This window comes from Rattus norvegicus, chromosome 4 (genome assembly GCF_036323735.1).
Source record: "Rattus norvegicus strain BN/NHsdMcwi chromosome 4, GRCr8, whole genome shotgun sequence".
Classification (NCBI taxonomy): Eukaryota; Metazoa; Chordata; class Mammalia; order Rodentia; family Muridae; genus Rattus; species Rattus norvegicus.
Genome location: NC_086022.1, coordinates 62,325,729 through 62,339,411, shown reverse-complemented (window position 1 = coordinate 62,339,411; position 13,683 = coordinate 62,325,729). Strand labels below are relative to the sequence as shown.

The following is a 13,683-nucleotide window of genomic DNA, read 5'->3' as shown; positions in this document are numbered from 1 at the left end:
TTAATCATATTTTATTCAACATTTACGCAGACACAAGTCTTGGTGTCGTCGGTTGGTCAGTGGTTTTCTGGGGCTGTGCTTCTGGAAGCATAGCTGACTCCTTTTTGAAGCTGATGTTCATTTACTGAGGATTAGGGAAGCTCAGGTCCAGAAAAATCCACAGACATCCAGAGAATCGAAGGCTTAAAAAGAATTGAAACCCCTGGCATTGGATTTAAATTCTGTTCTGAGGTATTAGCAAAGTAGTAAAATAATAGCAAAAAAGTAAAAACAGTAGTGTGTAAAATCTTTTTCTCTGTGTCTGCTTTCTTTCTGGGAGAGTGGGAAGAAGATTCCCCCGGGGACAGTCGTGTGGATTGCAGTTCCACTCCAGCAAAGTATATATTAGTTTATAGTGCTGGGGAAAGTAATGAGGAGACAAACCAAGGGTCACCCAAGGGTCTGCTTATTGATGGGAAATATTCCCCCTAAGTTCTCCAGGGCTTTTGTTTTTAGAACCCAGTAAACTTAAAATAATGCTACTTCAGGATTATATGGAAATACCAAATTTAAATTTCCGAAACAGAACTGATAAGACTGGAAGCATTTTTTTATTAAACAAGCTAAATTTTTTTTAAAAAGTACAAATTCATAGATTAATGATTGTTTTGCATATTTTCTCTTCCATGGTTAGTCTTTGTACCTCCAGTTCCGCTGCTGTACAAACAAGAATATTTTCTGTGTGTAATTCATTTGGCTTATTATTTTTCAAGTGTGTATTATAAGCTATGTGGAAACATTTATGTTTGACATGCCATTTTCACTGAGAGAAATTCTACTAAAGTCTGAGACCTGTAAATATAACTGTAGAAGTCTAACCTGGGGGATTTTTAGATGTTTGCCCCTCCCCACCCCATTCAAGAAGCTTATTGTATGACTTCTATAAAAATTATCCACAGTGATTAGTGAATGTCAGAAAGAAAACAAGACATGGTTTATTGGAATTAACATTCTAGTGAGTGTAGGCTGGTGGATTGCAGTAGATTATTGCATAGGCCATAATGTGAGCATATGAAGTGTTCACACAGGGTCACCCTAAAGGGTGGAGAAAAGCAGAGTTGTTCAAGGTTACATGAGGTATGCTTTGACAAATGTGTAGGTGGTTTTCAGTTAAATGGCAAGGGTGGAAATTTGGGTGGCAAGTATTTTCTAGCTTGTGACCACAGCTGTGAGACCCATAACTGGCCCCGATGTATGATTTACTCAGGCTGCAGCAATGTACAGGGTCCAACAAGGGCTAAAGGCAAGTGGGAACCTGGTCATGTCTCTGCTGACCTTGTACCTCATATGAGAAGCAGTAGAGAGAGATTGACTTGACTTGATGGATTTACAAAGAACCCTCTGGATGACCTGTGGAGGCAGGGAAAGGGCTGGGACTGTAGATACAGACTAGAGAGGTCATTGCTTGGATCTAGGAAGTGCTTTGAATTTGTGTAATAATGGTGAGTATGGAAGATCAGACTGAAGGGACCAGATCTACAGTGACCTGCTGTGTGGGTGTGCCAGAGAGAAGTTAGGACTGGCAGATTTCTGACTTGCCAGATCAGACTGTAGAAGAAGAGCACTGGTGTCATTTGTAGTACCTGGGCTTATATGTTTTATATAATCTTTAACCTTGGCCTTGATGAAGATGCCTTGTCTCAGTTGTCCTCATTCTGGTTTCCAGGCGGTATGAATATCATCCAGTCTGTGCAGATCTGCAGACCAAAATCCTTCAGTGTTACCGTCAGAACACCCAGCAGACCCTCAGCTGCTCTGCTCTGGCCAACCAATACATGCACTGTGTCAACCATGCCAAACAGGTGGGTGTGTGAGCTGACTGGGGAATCTGAAAAGTAGAAAGACCAGAAAACTTGAATTCCACAAGTAGTAGGAGGTCTTGCAGTCATACTTAGGGAAAATGGGCCTCCTTCTGCATACTTCACTTGACCCTTCATAACTGCATAATATGACACTCACAGGATGCATATTTCCTCTAATTTTTATGCTTTAGAAATCTAATGATATCCCTACAGCAAATTAACAATCACAACAGGTCACACAAGTACTGTACAGTTGGGTACATTTGGGTTGAAGAGGCACAAATTATTGGAAACTTGGTTCTTTCTACTGATAAAGTCCCTAGAGTTGACCTTCTTGGCCATCTCAATCTAGCATTTTAGTTACACAGCGTGCCTTTCGACAGCCCAGTTTGCTCCTGTTCTAATAATACCACTTAGTATAAATTTCTAACACTCCATAAATATCTAAAAGGAGGGTAGCTATAGTCTGGGTATCTTGGAAATAGCAGTAACATTAAGTAGAAAAAAATGTAATCAAGATTAAAAGCCTGTGTTTTCTTGAAAAGCCACATGGCTTGCTTTTGTCTGGTCTTTGCTTGTAGCAGTGCTTGCATGGCTGAATATCTGCCAGGCTTCTTTAAAGAACTTGCTAGAGGTAAGGCTGCTCATGCTAAGGTGGTGCATGTTGTTTGTCACAAAAGCCTCTGATGAGCTCTTAGCAAGCCTGCAGCCTTCAACAGCAACTCCCTGAACCCTTGGAACTTCTAGACTGACTCGTGGGTTTTTATGGAGTTAGACTGAGTCATTGATAGATGATTATGTCTCAATACATGTTTCTGACATGGGTGGTGTCTGACATGGGTGTCTATTTCCAGTGTGATTTCTGGTATCACTGAAGTGGCAACATGAAAGGCCTTGGAGCATTGGCTCCATCCACCCTGCCTGATGAGGTCATGTTGAACCACATTTAGTCCAATGATGTCCTGTCTATGGGATAAACATTGCAACAAGGTCACATATGGCACATAGTGCTATAGAGGAGAGAATCTGCCGGGTCGGGGTTTAGATCCAAACTCTATCTCTTAACAGGTCTCTGACTTTGAGCCTTGACTTCTCTCACTGGTGAATTGAGTGATGTTGTGTTGTTTCATTCATGCACAGTATTGAGTACACCTTTGTTTTCCCAAATTCAGGATCATCATTAGGAAAACTATGAAATTAGACTAGTGATTCCAAAGATACTTCTTTCCCACTTGCTTCTCAGCCTGCTGTGGCTAGCTAGTCTGTTAAGAGTGTCTGACGTTTCACAGATCTATGTTAAGTTACTTGGAAGTGGATGGTAACCAAGTTATCAAAAAGAATTAGTCTTGTCATAGATTAGACAACACTAAGATATCGAGAACCAGCCATAAAGCATTAACCCTTTCATCTCCTTAAGCCTTAGGACTTCAAGGTAACCTACCCCAACTCATACTTGTGTTTATGATAGCCTGAGATGTAAATAGAAATGGTTTCTTCCATCATTCTTCAACAGAGAGCCTTGAAACATAGGGAAGTCATGACGCAAATTAACAAGTAGTGCAAGATGCACCCTGCCGTGAAAACAAAACAACAAACATTTTAAGAGTAAATTAAGTGACCTTTGTTATTTGAGCAGGTGAGAAGAGTCATCCATCATCCACAAATACAGAATGAGACAGTGAGGAGAAAATGAGGACAGAAATGGCAAGATATGAGAGAGGCACATTAAAGGCTACTGCAATGGTAATAGTCTGTAGGTCACACGTAGGGCATGAGATGACAGTGTCCATGAGCAAAGGGGCTGCTTGGCCTGCTCCCTGAACGCCTATGTTGGCTTCAGGGACATGCTGTCTCTGCATCAACAGTAGCTGTCATGCTCCGATCTGGGCTGTCCCTTCATTCCCTGTGCAGATAGTCTAACCTCAGGACCCCAATTCTGCTCTCTTGTTAGAAGGAAGCTTTTTAGTATACAGTGTCTTCCCTGCCTAGTGTACAACTCCAGGTGGACCAGTTCCCTTCACTTAGCCTTCAGTTAGGTCCAGACATATTAGACATGTAACAGGACAGCAACCCATTAGGTCTCATTCCATTTCCGACACTGCAAGGGTTTCCCCTGTGGGATAATCACAGGAGTCCACTCCACTTTCGCATGACTCATAAGGTTGGGCTCTCACAGGTCCCTGGGGCACTTTTCTGAAGACTAATAGATTTTACTGGTAGACAAACTTCCGGATGTTCCTTACCCTTGCTGTTCTCTCTTAGTCATCCACTGGCTGACATTAATCTTCAGCTGTTCTTAAACAAGTCCTTGTGGGTTAACATGAGACATTTAGACTTACTGTCGGCGTATTAAGCTATATGTTCTTCATGGAGGTAAAAAAGATACTAAATTGCTCTAATATTATTTCTCAGTTGTAAAAGCTATTGCCTAGGTTTATGTACAGCATTTAAAAATGAACGTCACTTGACATACACTTGTGCCTCTCACATATCTGCTTAACCTGCTAACTTTCTGAACTCAATATTGAATTACCTCTTCATGCCATTAAACCATGGTTCCCATTGCTATACCTGACTTATATGGGTCTTTGTTACGGGGAACAGAATGGGAATCCAGGAGTAAATGAGATCAAAATGTCCCCCCAGTATTTTTACTATCATTATTATTATTCTCCCTCTTCCTCCTCTTCCTCCTCCTCCTCTGAGGCAGAGTGGTGTGTGTGTGTGTGTGTGTGTGTGTGTGTGTGTGTGTGTGTGTGTGTATGTGTGTGTGTGTGTGTGTCTTTGTCTGTGTGTGTCCATCCCTGTCCCTTTCTGGCCTCAAATTCACCATGTGAACAAATTTGGTCTCAGATCCTAGAGATCTGCCTGCCTCTGCATCCCATGGACTGGGACTGAAGGGACACAGTGCCATACCTGGCACTCCAATTCCTAGTTTTAAAGGAGGGCTGACTTGCAGGTTAGTATTGTCTCTCTTCCTGTGACATTCCACTGCTTTAACATTTACTTTGTAGCTAAGAATTTAAGCATTTTAGCTTTTTTTTTTTTTTAGCCCTGTTGCTACACACAAAAAAGATAAAGAAATTAGTAGGATTCTCATGGACAATTCTGTTCACCTGGGGGGTGGGTTGTCTCCACCATCCCAGGCCATTAGTGGTGAGCACAACTTTAGTTTTTTCTTGGTGAACTGAGAGTTTGAAGCTCTACCTGCAAGTGACTCTGCTTTTGTTGTAGAGAACAAGAGGTAGGTATAGCCTCAAGAGGCACGGTCTGTTTAGTGATAGTGCCCCTCTCAGATTTCTGGGGTCTAGTGTCTTTACCTCATGAAGTTTGCTGTCAGTTGCCCTTGAGACTGGCTAGTCTGCTGCTTTGGAGCACCTCAGCTGCATACCCTGTTCTCAAGTTCACATTCCTGACAGACATAGTGCTCTGATGACCAGGAGGGGCTGGAAACAGTTCACAGTTTCTCCAAAGTCAGTAAAGTAAAAAGCAGCTATCCCCAAGCTGCCTGCCAGCTAATAAACTGCATTACAAAATGCAGGTGCCTTAGCCAGCTCTGGGCTCCTAGTGTTCTGTGAGGTCCGGGCCATGAGCAACCTTGGAGATGAAATAACAGTACAGGATGACAAAACCAAGACCAGGAGTTCCCCCAAGGGCCTGGAGTCCACATAAGGCTTGAAGTCAGATGATGGGGGAGTCAAAGGTCCATAAACTATACAAAGACTTAAATTAGAGCATGGGCAGTAGACTGGTAGCCAAGCAGGTTTTCCATTGAGACTTGATTTTCCTGCTAAACTGTTGAGATCAGAGTGCCCTGGCTATAGAGAAAATACCAACTCAAGACCTTAACCAGTAAAGCTAGGTAGATCTCAAAATTGCACTTCCCAGAACTAATGTCCATAGTCCTCTCATTTATAAAGTATAAATGAAATCTCCAGTAGTAGTTATTTCCAAAATAGAAGACTACAAGATCATCATGTATAGAGGAATTTCTCCAAGGAAAGTTTGTCAGGGACACTGTATTTTACCTCCCCTGTAATTTGGATTTGTGTTCAGCTAGACTTCAAAATGTCCCCCTATTATTTTGAGCACGAAAAGGTTCTGGAAACCTAGAAATATCTGTTACTTGGAAATCCGGGCTCTTGAGGGGAAAACCTTGCCAGCGCAGGCTGCTCCATGCCTGTGTGAGGGTGAGTGGACCAGGCTCTTGGAGCTGGAGGACTTGGAGATCATCAACCCCAACCTCATCCTTTCCTTTATATGGTTCCAGAGTGGGAATGGGCCATATCCTAGCAGAGCTCATCATCTGCTCTGCATTTCAAACCCAGGAGGACACAGACATGAATCTCACAATCTATGAAAGTTATTTAAATCGTGCATGAGCAACCTGCCCCTTAAGGATTCTGAGTTGGAAGTGGGCTCAAGCACCCCAAACTTGCACCAAATTCTGTGGGTTCTGCCTGTTTTTCTTCATGACAAAGCATGTCATTGTTACTAGCTACCAATCCAGGCTACCTAGGAGAAGTCTAAACTCACCATCCCTAGGATTGCATCTAAACGTAACTCGCTCTGATGGAAAGTTGGCTTGGGAGAAGGCAGAAACCAGTAGAAGTGCTGTCCATCTTGTGACCTCTGAAGGACCATCCTGGGGGACAGTCACCCTAGTAGTCACAGTAGGTGCCGAAAGAGCGCTGAGCCTGTCTTGTGGCTAACACACTCCACAGCGACAGTTCATTCAGATCCCCAGAATCGCTTAGCTTGAGAAGCCAGCCCCTCTCATATAACAGAAAGTACAAAGGCAAATCAAAGGCAGCCTGTTGCAAGGCCTTTGGCCACGGGTTTTTATTATGTTCCATGAATTCTCTGTCGTTGCTTAGTGGCTGGATGGCTGCACACAGAATGGTCTTGCTCCTTCTGTGGGGTGGTGACTCATCAGATCTGAAGCTGTCCGAGCAAGTTGTTTCAAACTTTTGGTGTCCCGCAAGCCCTGCTCATCCCAGGGATGTATTTCTCTCTCTCTTTCTGAGAGTAGTACTTTACTTTATGACATTTTCTCTTTTTAAAGAAGTTGAATTTAATATAAGAAATATTACCATGGATTTTCATTTTTCTTAATAGGTATTTCATTCCCAGGGCTCATTTTCTAAGAAGTTAGAGATGCAGTCTGACACTGTTTGTCTACTTTTGTGGCAAGTTGTATAAACAGTTAATTACTTGTAAGCTAATTTGAATGTCACACAGAGACATGGCTGATATGAAATGAGATCCAGGCAAAGTTGACTGGTGTCTCCTACAAAACCAGGAAGAAGAAAGTGTAATCCTGCTGCAGGGAGCACACCAAAAGCAAAACTAGTTAGTGCATCAATCAGACTTCCAGATCTTCAAAACCCAGCTGGCAGGTAGCACTGAGGCTGAGGTAGAAAGTTCTCCCTCTCTCAACCCACAGTCCTCCCGCTGACTTTCCCCATCACAGATCTGCCCTCTCCTAAGTGAAACCTCAGCACTGAGGCTGGCCAGACTCAGGACCTGCTGCTATGTTAGTTCTCCTGCCCCTAAATTAGGAAGAACTTCCTCTGCCCACACCTAATTCTACTGAGTCCAAAACTTTGGGGAGATGCTAGGTAGCTCCCCTCCAGGAGCACATACTCTGGGTGGTCTCTTTTAAAACTCCATTCTCTCTGTAATGATTGCTTAGCAGTACAGGGTGGTTGCTTTTAAATTTACTGAGACAGCCAGCGGCTGTAACTGCTAGTCAGCCTCTCTAAGAAAGCTGAGATCCAGAAACTGGAGATGGCTGTGGAACAGAAATATTTGAGAAAGGTGCTTGAGATCATTTTAATAAGTGGAGATGGCACACTATCTTGGGTCTCCAGGGGCACTGTTTCTGTCTGACAGAGTGAGTTCATCAGTGGCTGGAACAGAAAGAGGTGGCGGAAAAGAGCAGCGTTGATTCCTGGAGCATTCACTCCTTTTGGTAATTTACGCAGCTGTTTACAGAAGGCGTTTCTGCAGACCCAAATATGTGAATGAGGAGCAGCAGCCAGGAACTTCTTTCCCCACATTAAGATTAAGTGTTAGCATTTTCTTACGTGAAAGCAGTGCTGGTTTTTAATATAGCTTGCAAAGCTTCTCCTTCATTCTTTGGGGAATTTCCTATGTTAATTTATGCAGTGTTAATTTATGCAGTGTTGAAATTCAACCCAGCAGCATCCAGATTCAGAAGATGCAGAGCTTATGGGACAGCCTGTGAGGTGCAGTGTAGCCCTGTCAGTCCTGGGGCTCCCTCTAACCAAAGGCCCCAGCTCTAGCTTTCAACAGAGTGGTATCACACATCTGTGATAGAGTAATAGCACAGAATGTTTGTCAGTTTATTCATCCTTTTAAAATCCCAACTTGATGCTGTATTTGTTAATGTCTCTGACAGCAGTGAGGCTGTTTTGTACCACCTCTGCCACCCTTTGGTAGCAGCTGATGCAGTGTGACAGCCTCACAGCTTTCCTCTGCTCCCTTATATCTCCAGAGAGGGACACACAAACCCACTGAGCCATTGCATATGTCTTAGGGATTAGGGGTTTAATACATGTAGCAAGGCGCGGTGAATGTGAGTACAGAGAGCGATGCGTCTGTTGCCCTGTATTCTGATAGTCTGATCCCCATTTGAGCCAGTGTCCAGTTTGTCATTCTGCAGGAAAGTAGAGCATTGCTGGCATTCCACTGAAAATTACTCAGCTATAATTGCTTGGGGTTGAAGAGAAATGAATGGCTAAAAGAATCCATCAGCTCCGAGAGAACCTCTTAACTCTGGCTTTCATTGTGTTCCACTAGCTGCAGATTATGTCACAACACAGAAAGGAGGCATGTTGTCACCTGGCTATGTAGTGATCCATAGTCAACCATGGATCCAGACCAAGCAGAGCCACAGTGCTTAAGGCTCCCATTAGTGAATTCAAAAGTACATGGGACCTATGGCCCCAGCCCCCAGTGCAGAGCAACCATAGAGTATCCAGAAGCTCTAAGTGGCCTCAGTGTAGATCTGCTTTAGACTGGCTTCCATTGTGCTTATAGTCAAGAACGGCAGAGTGAGGCTGTCTGTATAGTAGGCAGTTACAGAGCACCTACCTTTGTAATTGAAGACTTGCACAAATCAAGTCACAAAACAGTGAGCCTAGAGAATGCTATGACACTGACAGTGGTGGGTAGTGTCTGACTTGCAGTTCTATTGCTCCCACAAACCCTGGGCCAGCAGTGCACTTGAGAGGAGCCTCATGCAGGATGTTTTCCTGGCCTCTCCACCAAGTGGAGTTTATGCTTCCTCAGCTTTACCCTGCATTTTGTCCAGACTTGTGTTTTTCTAACTTCCTGTTAACTGAAGCGCCATCTTCCCTTCCTGCTCCTGTTTTTCTCACTAGCCTGCCTCCTTTGAGTCTATTCTTCAGTGCCCCTGTCTGCAGACCACTTAGAGGCCTATAATCACAGACCCCAGAATAATCAGATCACTGTACACCCTTTGTTTAGAGTGCCTAAAACCCTCTTGTTTGTCCTTCCACTCTGTTCTTCATGTTCCCCATTGTCTTCGTCCTTAAGTCATTTGACTTTTGACCTTTCTTTCCAAACTGTAACTCCTAATGGATATTATAGGAATGCCTCATCCAAAATCAGCTCACAAACTCCAAACCGAATTTATCTTCTTTGTTCACAGAGTGTCCCCTCCCACACTTTGTCACTACGGTCACAACTCTTCTCACCTCCCTCTTTTCTTCTCTAGGCTTCTTGTGCCTATGTTTTCCTGGTTCACCCTTACTTGGCTTCTCATCCAATCTGCTGGGTCTTCCTACCCCCACATTGCCTGCTGTTTAGTTCACTGTGCCAAGGACATAGGTTCAGTTTCATGAGTGCCATTCTCCTGTTTAAAAAGCATTTGTTTGGACATCCATGTGTTTTCAGTGGCCAGCGGCAAGCCTGTCCACTTCATATCCATTCTGGCCCTACCTCCTCATTAACCAAGCTGATCTCTTCTCGACTCTTAACTACCACTACCTCACCATCTGCCCTACCCACCGCCCCAGTTTCCTGTCTGTCCTGGCAGGCAGTGCCTTTGAACTCTTAGCTTCCCTGAATGCAAGGTTAACAAAAAACTTCCCATGCATGCTTGTTTCCGTGAGAGGATTTTTTTTTTACCGCGTACATGTCTTACTTTATAAACCTTAGCAAATATTTAGCAAATAAGTAAAAAGTAATAAATTATTACCATGCCATCTTAGTTGGGGTTTTACTATGTGAACAGACACCATGGCTTACAGGTTCAACATTTCAGTCCATTGTCATCAAGGTGGGAGCATGACATTGTCCAGGCAGGCATGGCGCAGGAGTTACTGAGAGTTCTACATCTTCATCTGGAGGCTGCTAGGAGAAGACTGGCTTCCAGGCAGCTAGGACAAGGGTGTTAAAGCCCTCACCTACAGTGACACACCTACTCCAGGGTCACACCTCCTAGTAGTGCCACTTGCTTAGCCGAGCATATGCAAACCATCACAGGTGCTTAGTCTCTCCTTAGTTCCCTTTCCCGAGGGTACCTGGGATAGCTTTCCCATAGCTCTTTACTCATGTAGTGAGGACTCAGAACCTTAGCCTGAGAGGGCACAGGGGCTGTGAGCACAGGAGGAAGATTTAGCCACCGGCCTCACCTGCTTCAAAAATAAAAGAGAGATGACTGCTTTTTCATTCTTAAAGGTATTTAAGAATGGGGAGCTGTGCCTCCTCCTGCCTCAGCTGGCTATGCTTTCCCTGTGATGGTTTTAGCCCCAGCCCCAGCCCCATTCCAACACTTGTACAGTTTGGGGAGAGATCTGCCTGTAGTGCTGCTGGGGCTTCGTAGACTTGATATCTGCACTCTGCCCAGAGCCAGCTGCACTATGTGGGTGTGGGCTTGGTTCATAGATGAGATTCTTCCTCCAGAGCCCTTGGGCTTAACTGCTACACTGTCTTTCTCCTACTCCACACTGTCTCGGCAAAATCTCCGTTTCCAGATGCCCCACATAGTGCTACTAGCCCACAGCACACTCCCACCATTGTACAGGCCTGGGTCTTCCCCAGTTCACCTTCTAAGGTGCTGGTGGGTGGGTCATTAGGAGATTCAGACAGACCAGACACGCTGTTCCCTTAGAGTATTGTGAGATGGGGAAGGATATGCTTTGTTCCATGGCTTGGAAGTTGGTATTTGAAAAGCACTGTAATCGCCCTAAATGGCCCCTGCTGTTTGTTTGCCCTCACCTTCTGGTAGTGAAACTCATATTTTCTGTTTCTCTTGCAGAACATGCTGGAGAAGGGAGGCTAAAGTTACCCTGAGAACATGCGAAGCTCCTTCAACGTTAATTCCAGAGGTGGAACATTTTTTTTTTCGTAGTCTGAAAATGACCCAATTAAAGAGAAGACCACTAAAAACAGACAGGCACTGGAATGTGGACTCAACTGAATCATAACGTGTTTTGATCAACAGTTTAAAAAGCCACGGTTTAGATCAGTCATCAGAGAACACTGTTAAGTGTTAATGAAACTACAAAATGAATAAAAGAGAAAGAGGTCCACCCCACCTTTTTGTTCTCTGTTTCCAACTTCTACTGACATAAAGTGTTCTCTTCACTCCAGGCTCCAGCATTTAGTGACTTCACCCTGAGAAAGCTGGGAGGAGGGACATTAAATTATTTCAAAATAGAGACAGCAAGAAAGCACTGGGCTAGGGCAGCAGTATCGGGTGGCCTGGGCTGTGAGGCTGGGTGTGAGCCTCTTGCTATGTAGGAGCTAATTCCTTGTAACTTATGATGATCTTCCAAGACAGACAGACAGGAGAGAAAATGTACCTCTTTACTGGAATAATGTTTATGATTGCAGGTAAAATAAGGTATTTTTGTCAATATAAAGGCAACCTTGGCTTATTCAACCAAGTAGTGAATACTGACAACTTCACTCACTATCAATAATAAATCTATTTTCTGACAAAGACTGGCATTTTAACTGGGGACCTCATGTTTTCCTTTGGCTGGAGTAAGTCTGGGTGGGTGAATCACGCTGGCTCCATTGCTGTTAGTTTGCATTTGCACCACAGTGATGCCTGCAGCTTGCCTCTCACACTGGTGGATTCAGTAAGGTTTTACACAGTGCGTGAACCTTCCTTTCTTTGGCATGACTTAAAGTCTTCTGCATGGGGCCAGAAGCAGTAGACAACCTTTATAAGGCCCTCCCGACCCTGCCATACTAGTGCTTAAAAACACAACCAAGGGCTAGAGCTTTTTCCTTTCCCAGTTCATTGCCACTTCCTGATTATAACTATTTTCTTTAGGATTGGGCCTTCAGCCTCAATCTGAGGGACCTAGAAGCTACTGTGGCCCCTCTTAGGAAATAGGAGGAAATGTGATGTCAGCCATCTTTTGTCTTGTAGAAACCTACATACACACTGATGCACATTAAGAACATAAGTATACTCTATAGTAAAGTAACTTGTGTTTGACTTCCAGTTCCAATACTTGCCAACTGGAGAGGGCCCTCCTGTACCTCCCTCTCTTGAGATGTAAAAAGGCCAAGGGACCCAGTGTGCAAGCAATGGGATAAAGAGTTGGAAGGCTTACCACATATATTTTGTGAAACCCAGCAAATGCGGGTTTCCGTGACGTCAGTAAAATGGTATTGTGGAGTCAGGACCGTTGAAAGACTGCCCACATGCCCAACTAACTTTTCCTCTAGAGAAAGTCAAAGTGATATTGGATTGATACTTCTCAGAATACCCCTAAATGTATGTAGCTTCTTGTTCATCCAGGTCCCTGTGCTGGCATCTTCTGAGTGGCATTGCCTTGTCAGATGGGAACACACCTGGAGACCTGATATTCATTCTGAGTGGCAGTGGAGACCCTCCTTCCATAATTACTGAGCAACCCTGTGATTGCCATTTAATGAAGGGTTTTTGTTTTGGGTTCTTCTATTGGCTGGGTTGGCTTGTTCTGGCTCTTAATGATGTACAATCAGTGGGTTCATTTAAGTGTGACTGATGGAGGCATGTGTAATTCAAGGAGCAGTGCACCTCCACACTGTCAGGGTGGCATCCAGGTAACTGCCTGAGAGAAATAATAGGTACATAGAAACAAATGTTTACACAGTAGCTTGCTATAGTGTTTACAAATCGGCTAACTCACAAATTCCCTCCTATACTGTTTTGTTTTACTCTTTGGAGCCAAGAACTTGGCACATCCCAGGTTGCCAGTCTTGTTGCTGGCAGGGGAAGGCAACACTGAGGAATCAGGCAGTTAAAGCTGGGTGAGCGAGCCCATGGGTGGTGTATTTTGTCAGGCTGTCTCTGGAAGGACCAACTGTTAACTTATTTAGATATTCAGGTTGGGTGGAAGGTAACCCTGAGGACATCAGAGGGTGCGAGGATGTCTTTTTCTAAGTCTTTATAGACCTCTCTGTGGGTGGTTTCATACCTCTGGTCGGGCTGCTGAGCTTCTTGGTTGACTGCTTGGAGAGTGTTGAGACTTACCTGAGGCTCGAGAAGTGCCGGTTAAGTAGAACTGATCTCCGACTGGAGTAGTTTAACTCATCAAGTCAGGGCTAGAACGCTGTCTAGCGGATACCACCCTCAAATCCTTGGTGAATTTTCAGAAGACAACTGCATGAACTTCTCTGAGAGGCCATGTTTATAGAAAACTTAGCATGGAATGATTTTAAAATGATTGACTGATCTTTAATAACCTCACTTGTGACGTGTGGCCTCAAGTCAGCTGGTGAGAACCTTCTAGAGCAGTTTTAAGCAGCACTGGCCTAGCTGTAGAAGCGGTCGCATGGTTTAGAGTGG

General features: G+C 44.1%; 1 protein-coding gene across 4 annotated transcripts in view; it reads left to right on the top strand.

Moving 5' to 3' along the window:
• The window catches only part of Chchd3 (coiled-coil-helix-coiled-coil-helix domain containing 3), a 256,512-nt gene extending 244,674 nt beyond the window's left edge, over nt 1-11,838 (top strand). For 3 of the 4 annotated variants that reach the window (XM_017592526.3, XM_017592525.3, XM_039107283.2), the window contains 2 exons: nt 1,706-1,841; nt 11,152-11,838. In XM_017592526.3, coding sequence (XP_017448015.1) covers nt 1,706-1,841; nt 11,152-11,175 — 160 coding nt within the window. In that variant the 3' untranslated portion in view covers nt 11,176-11,838. The remainder of the gene's footprint in view (nt 1-1,705; nt 1,842-11,151) is intronic. The other variant, NM_001106588.1, reaches the window with a different exon arrangement.
• The last annotated feature ends 1,845 nt before the right edge of the window (nt 11,839-13,683 follow it).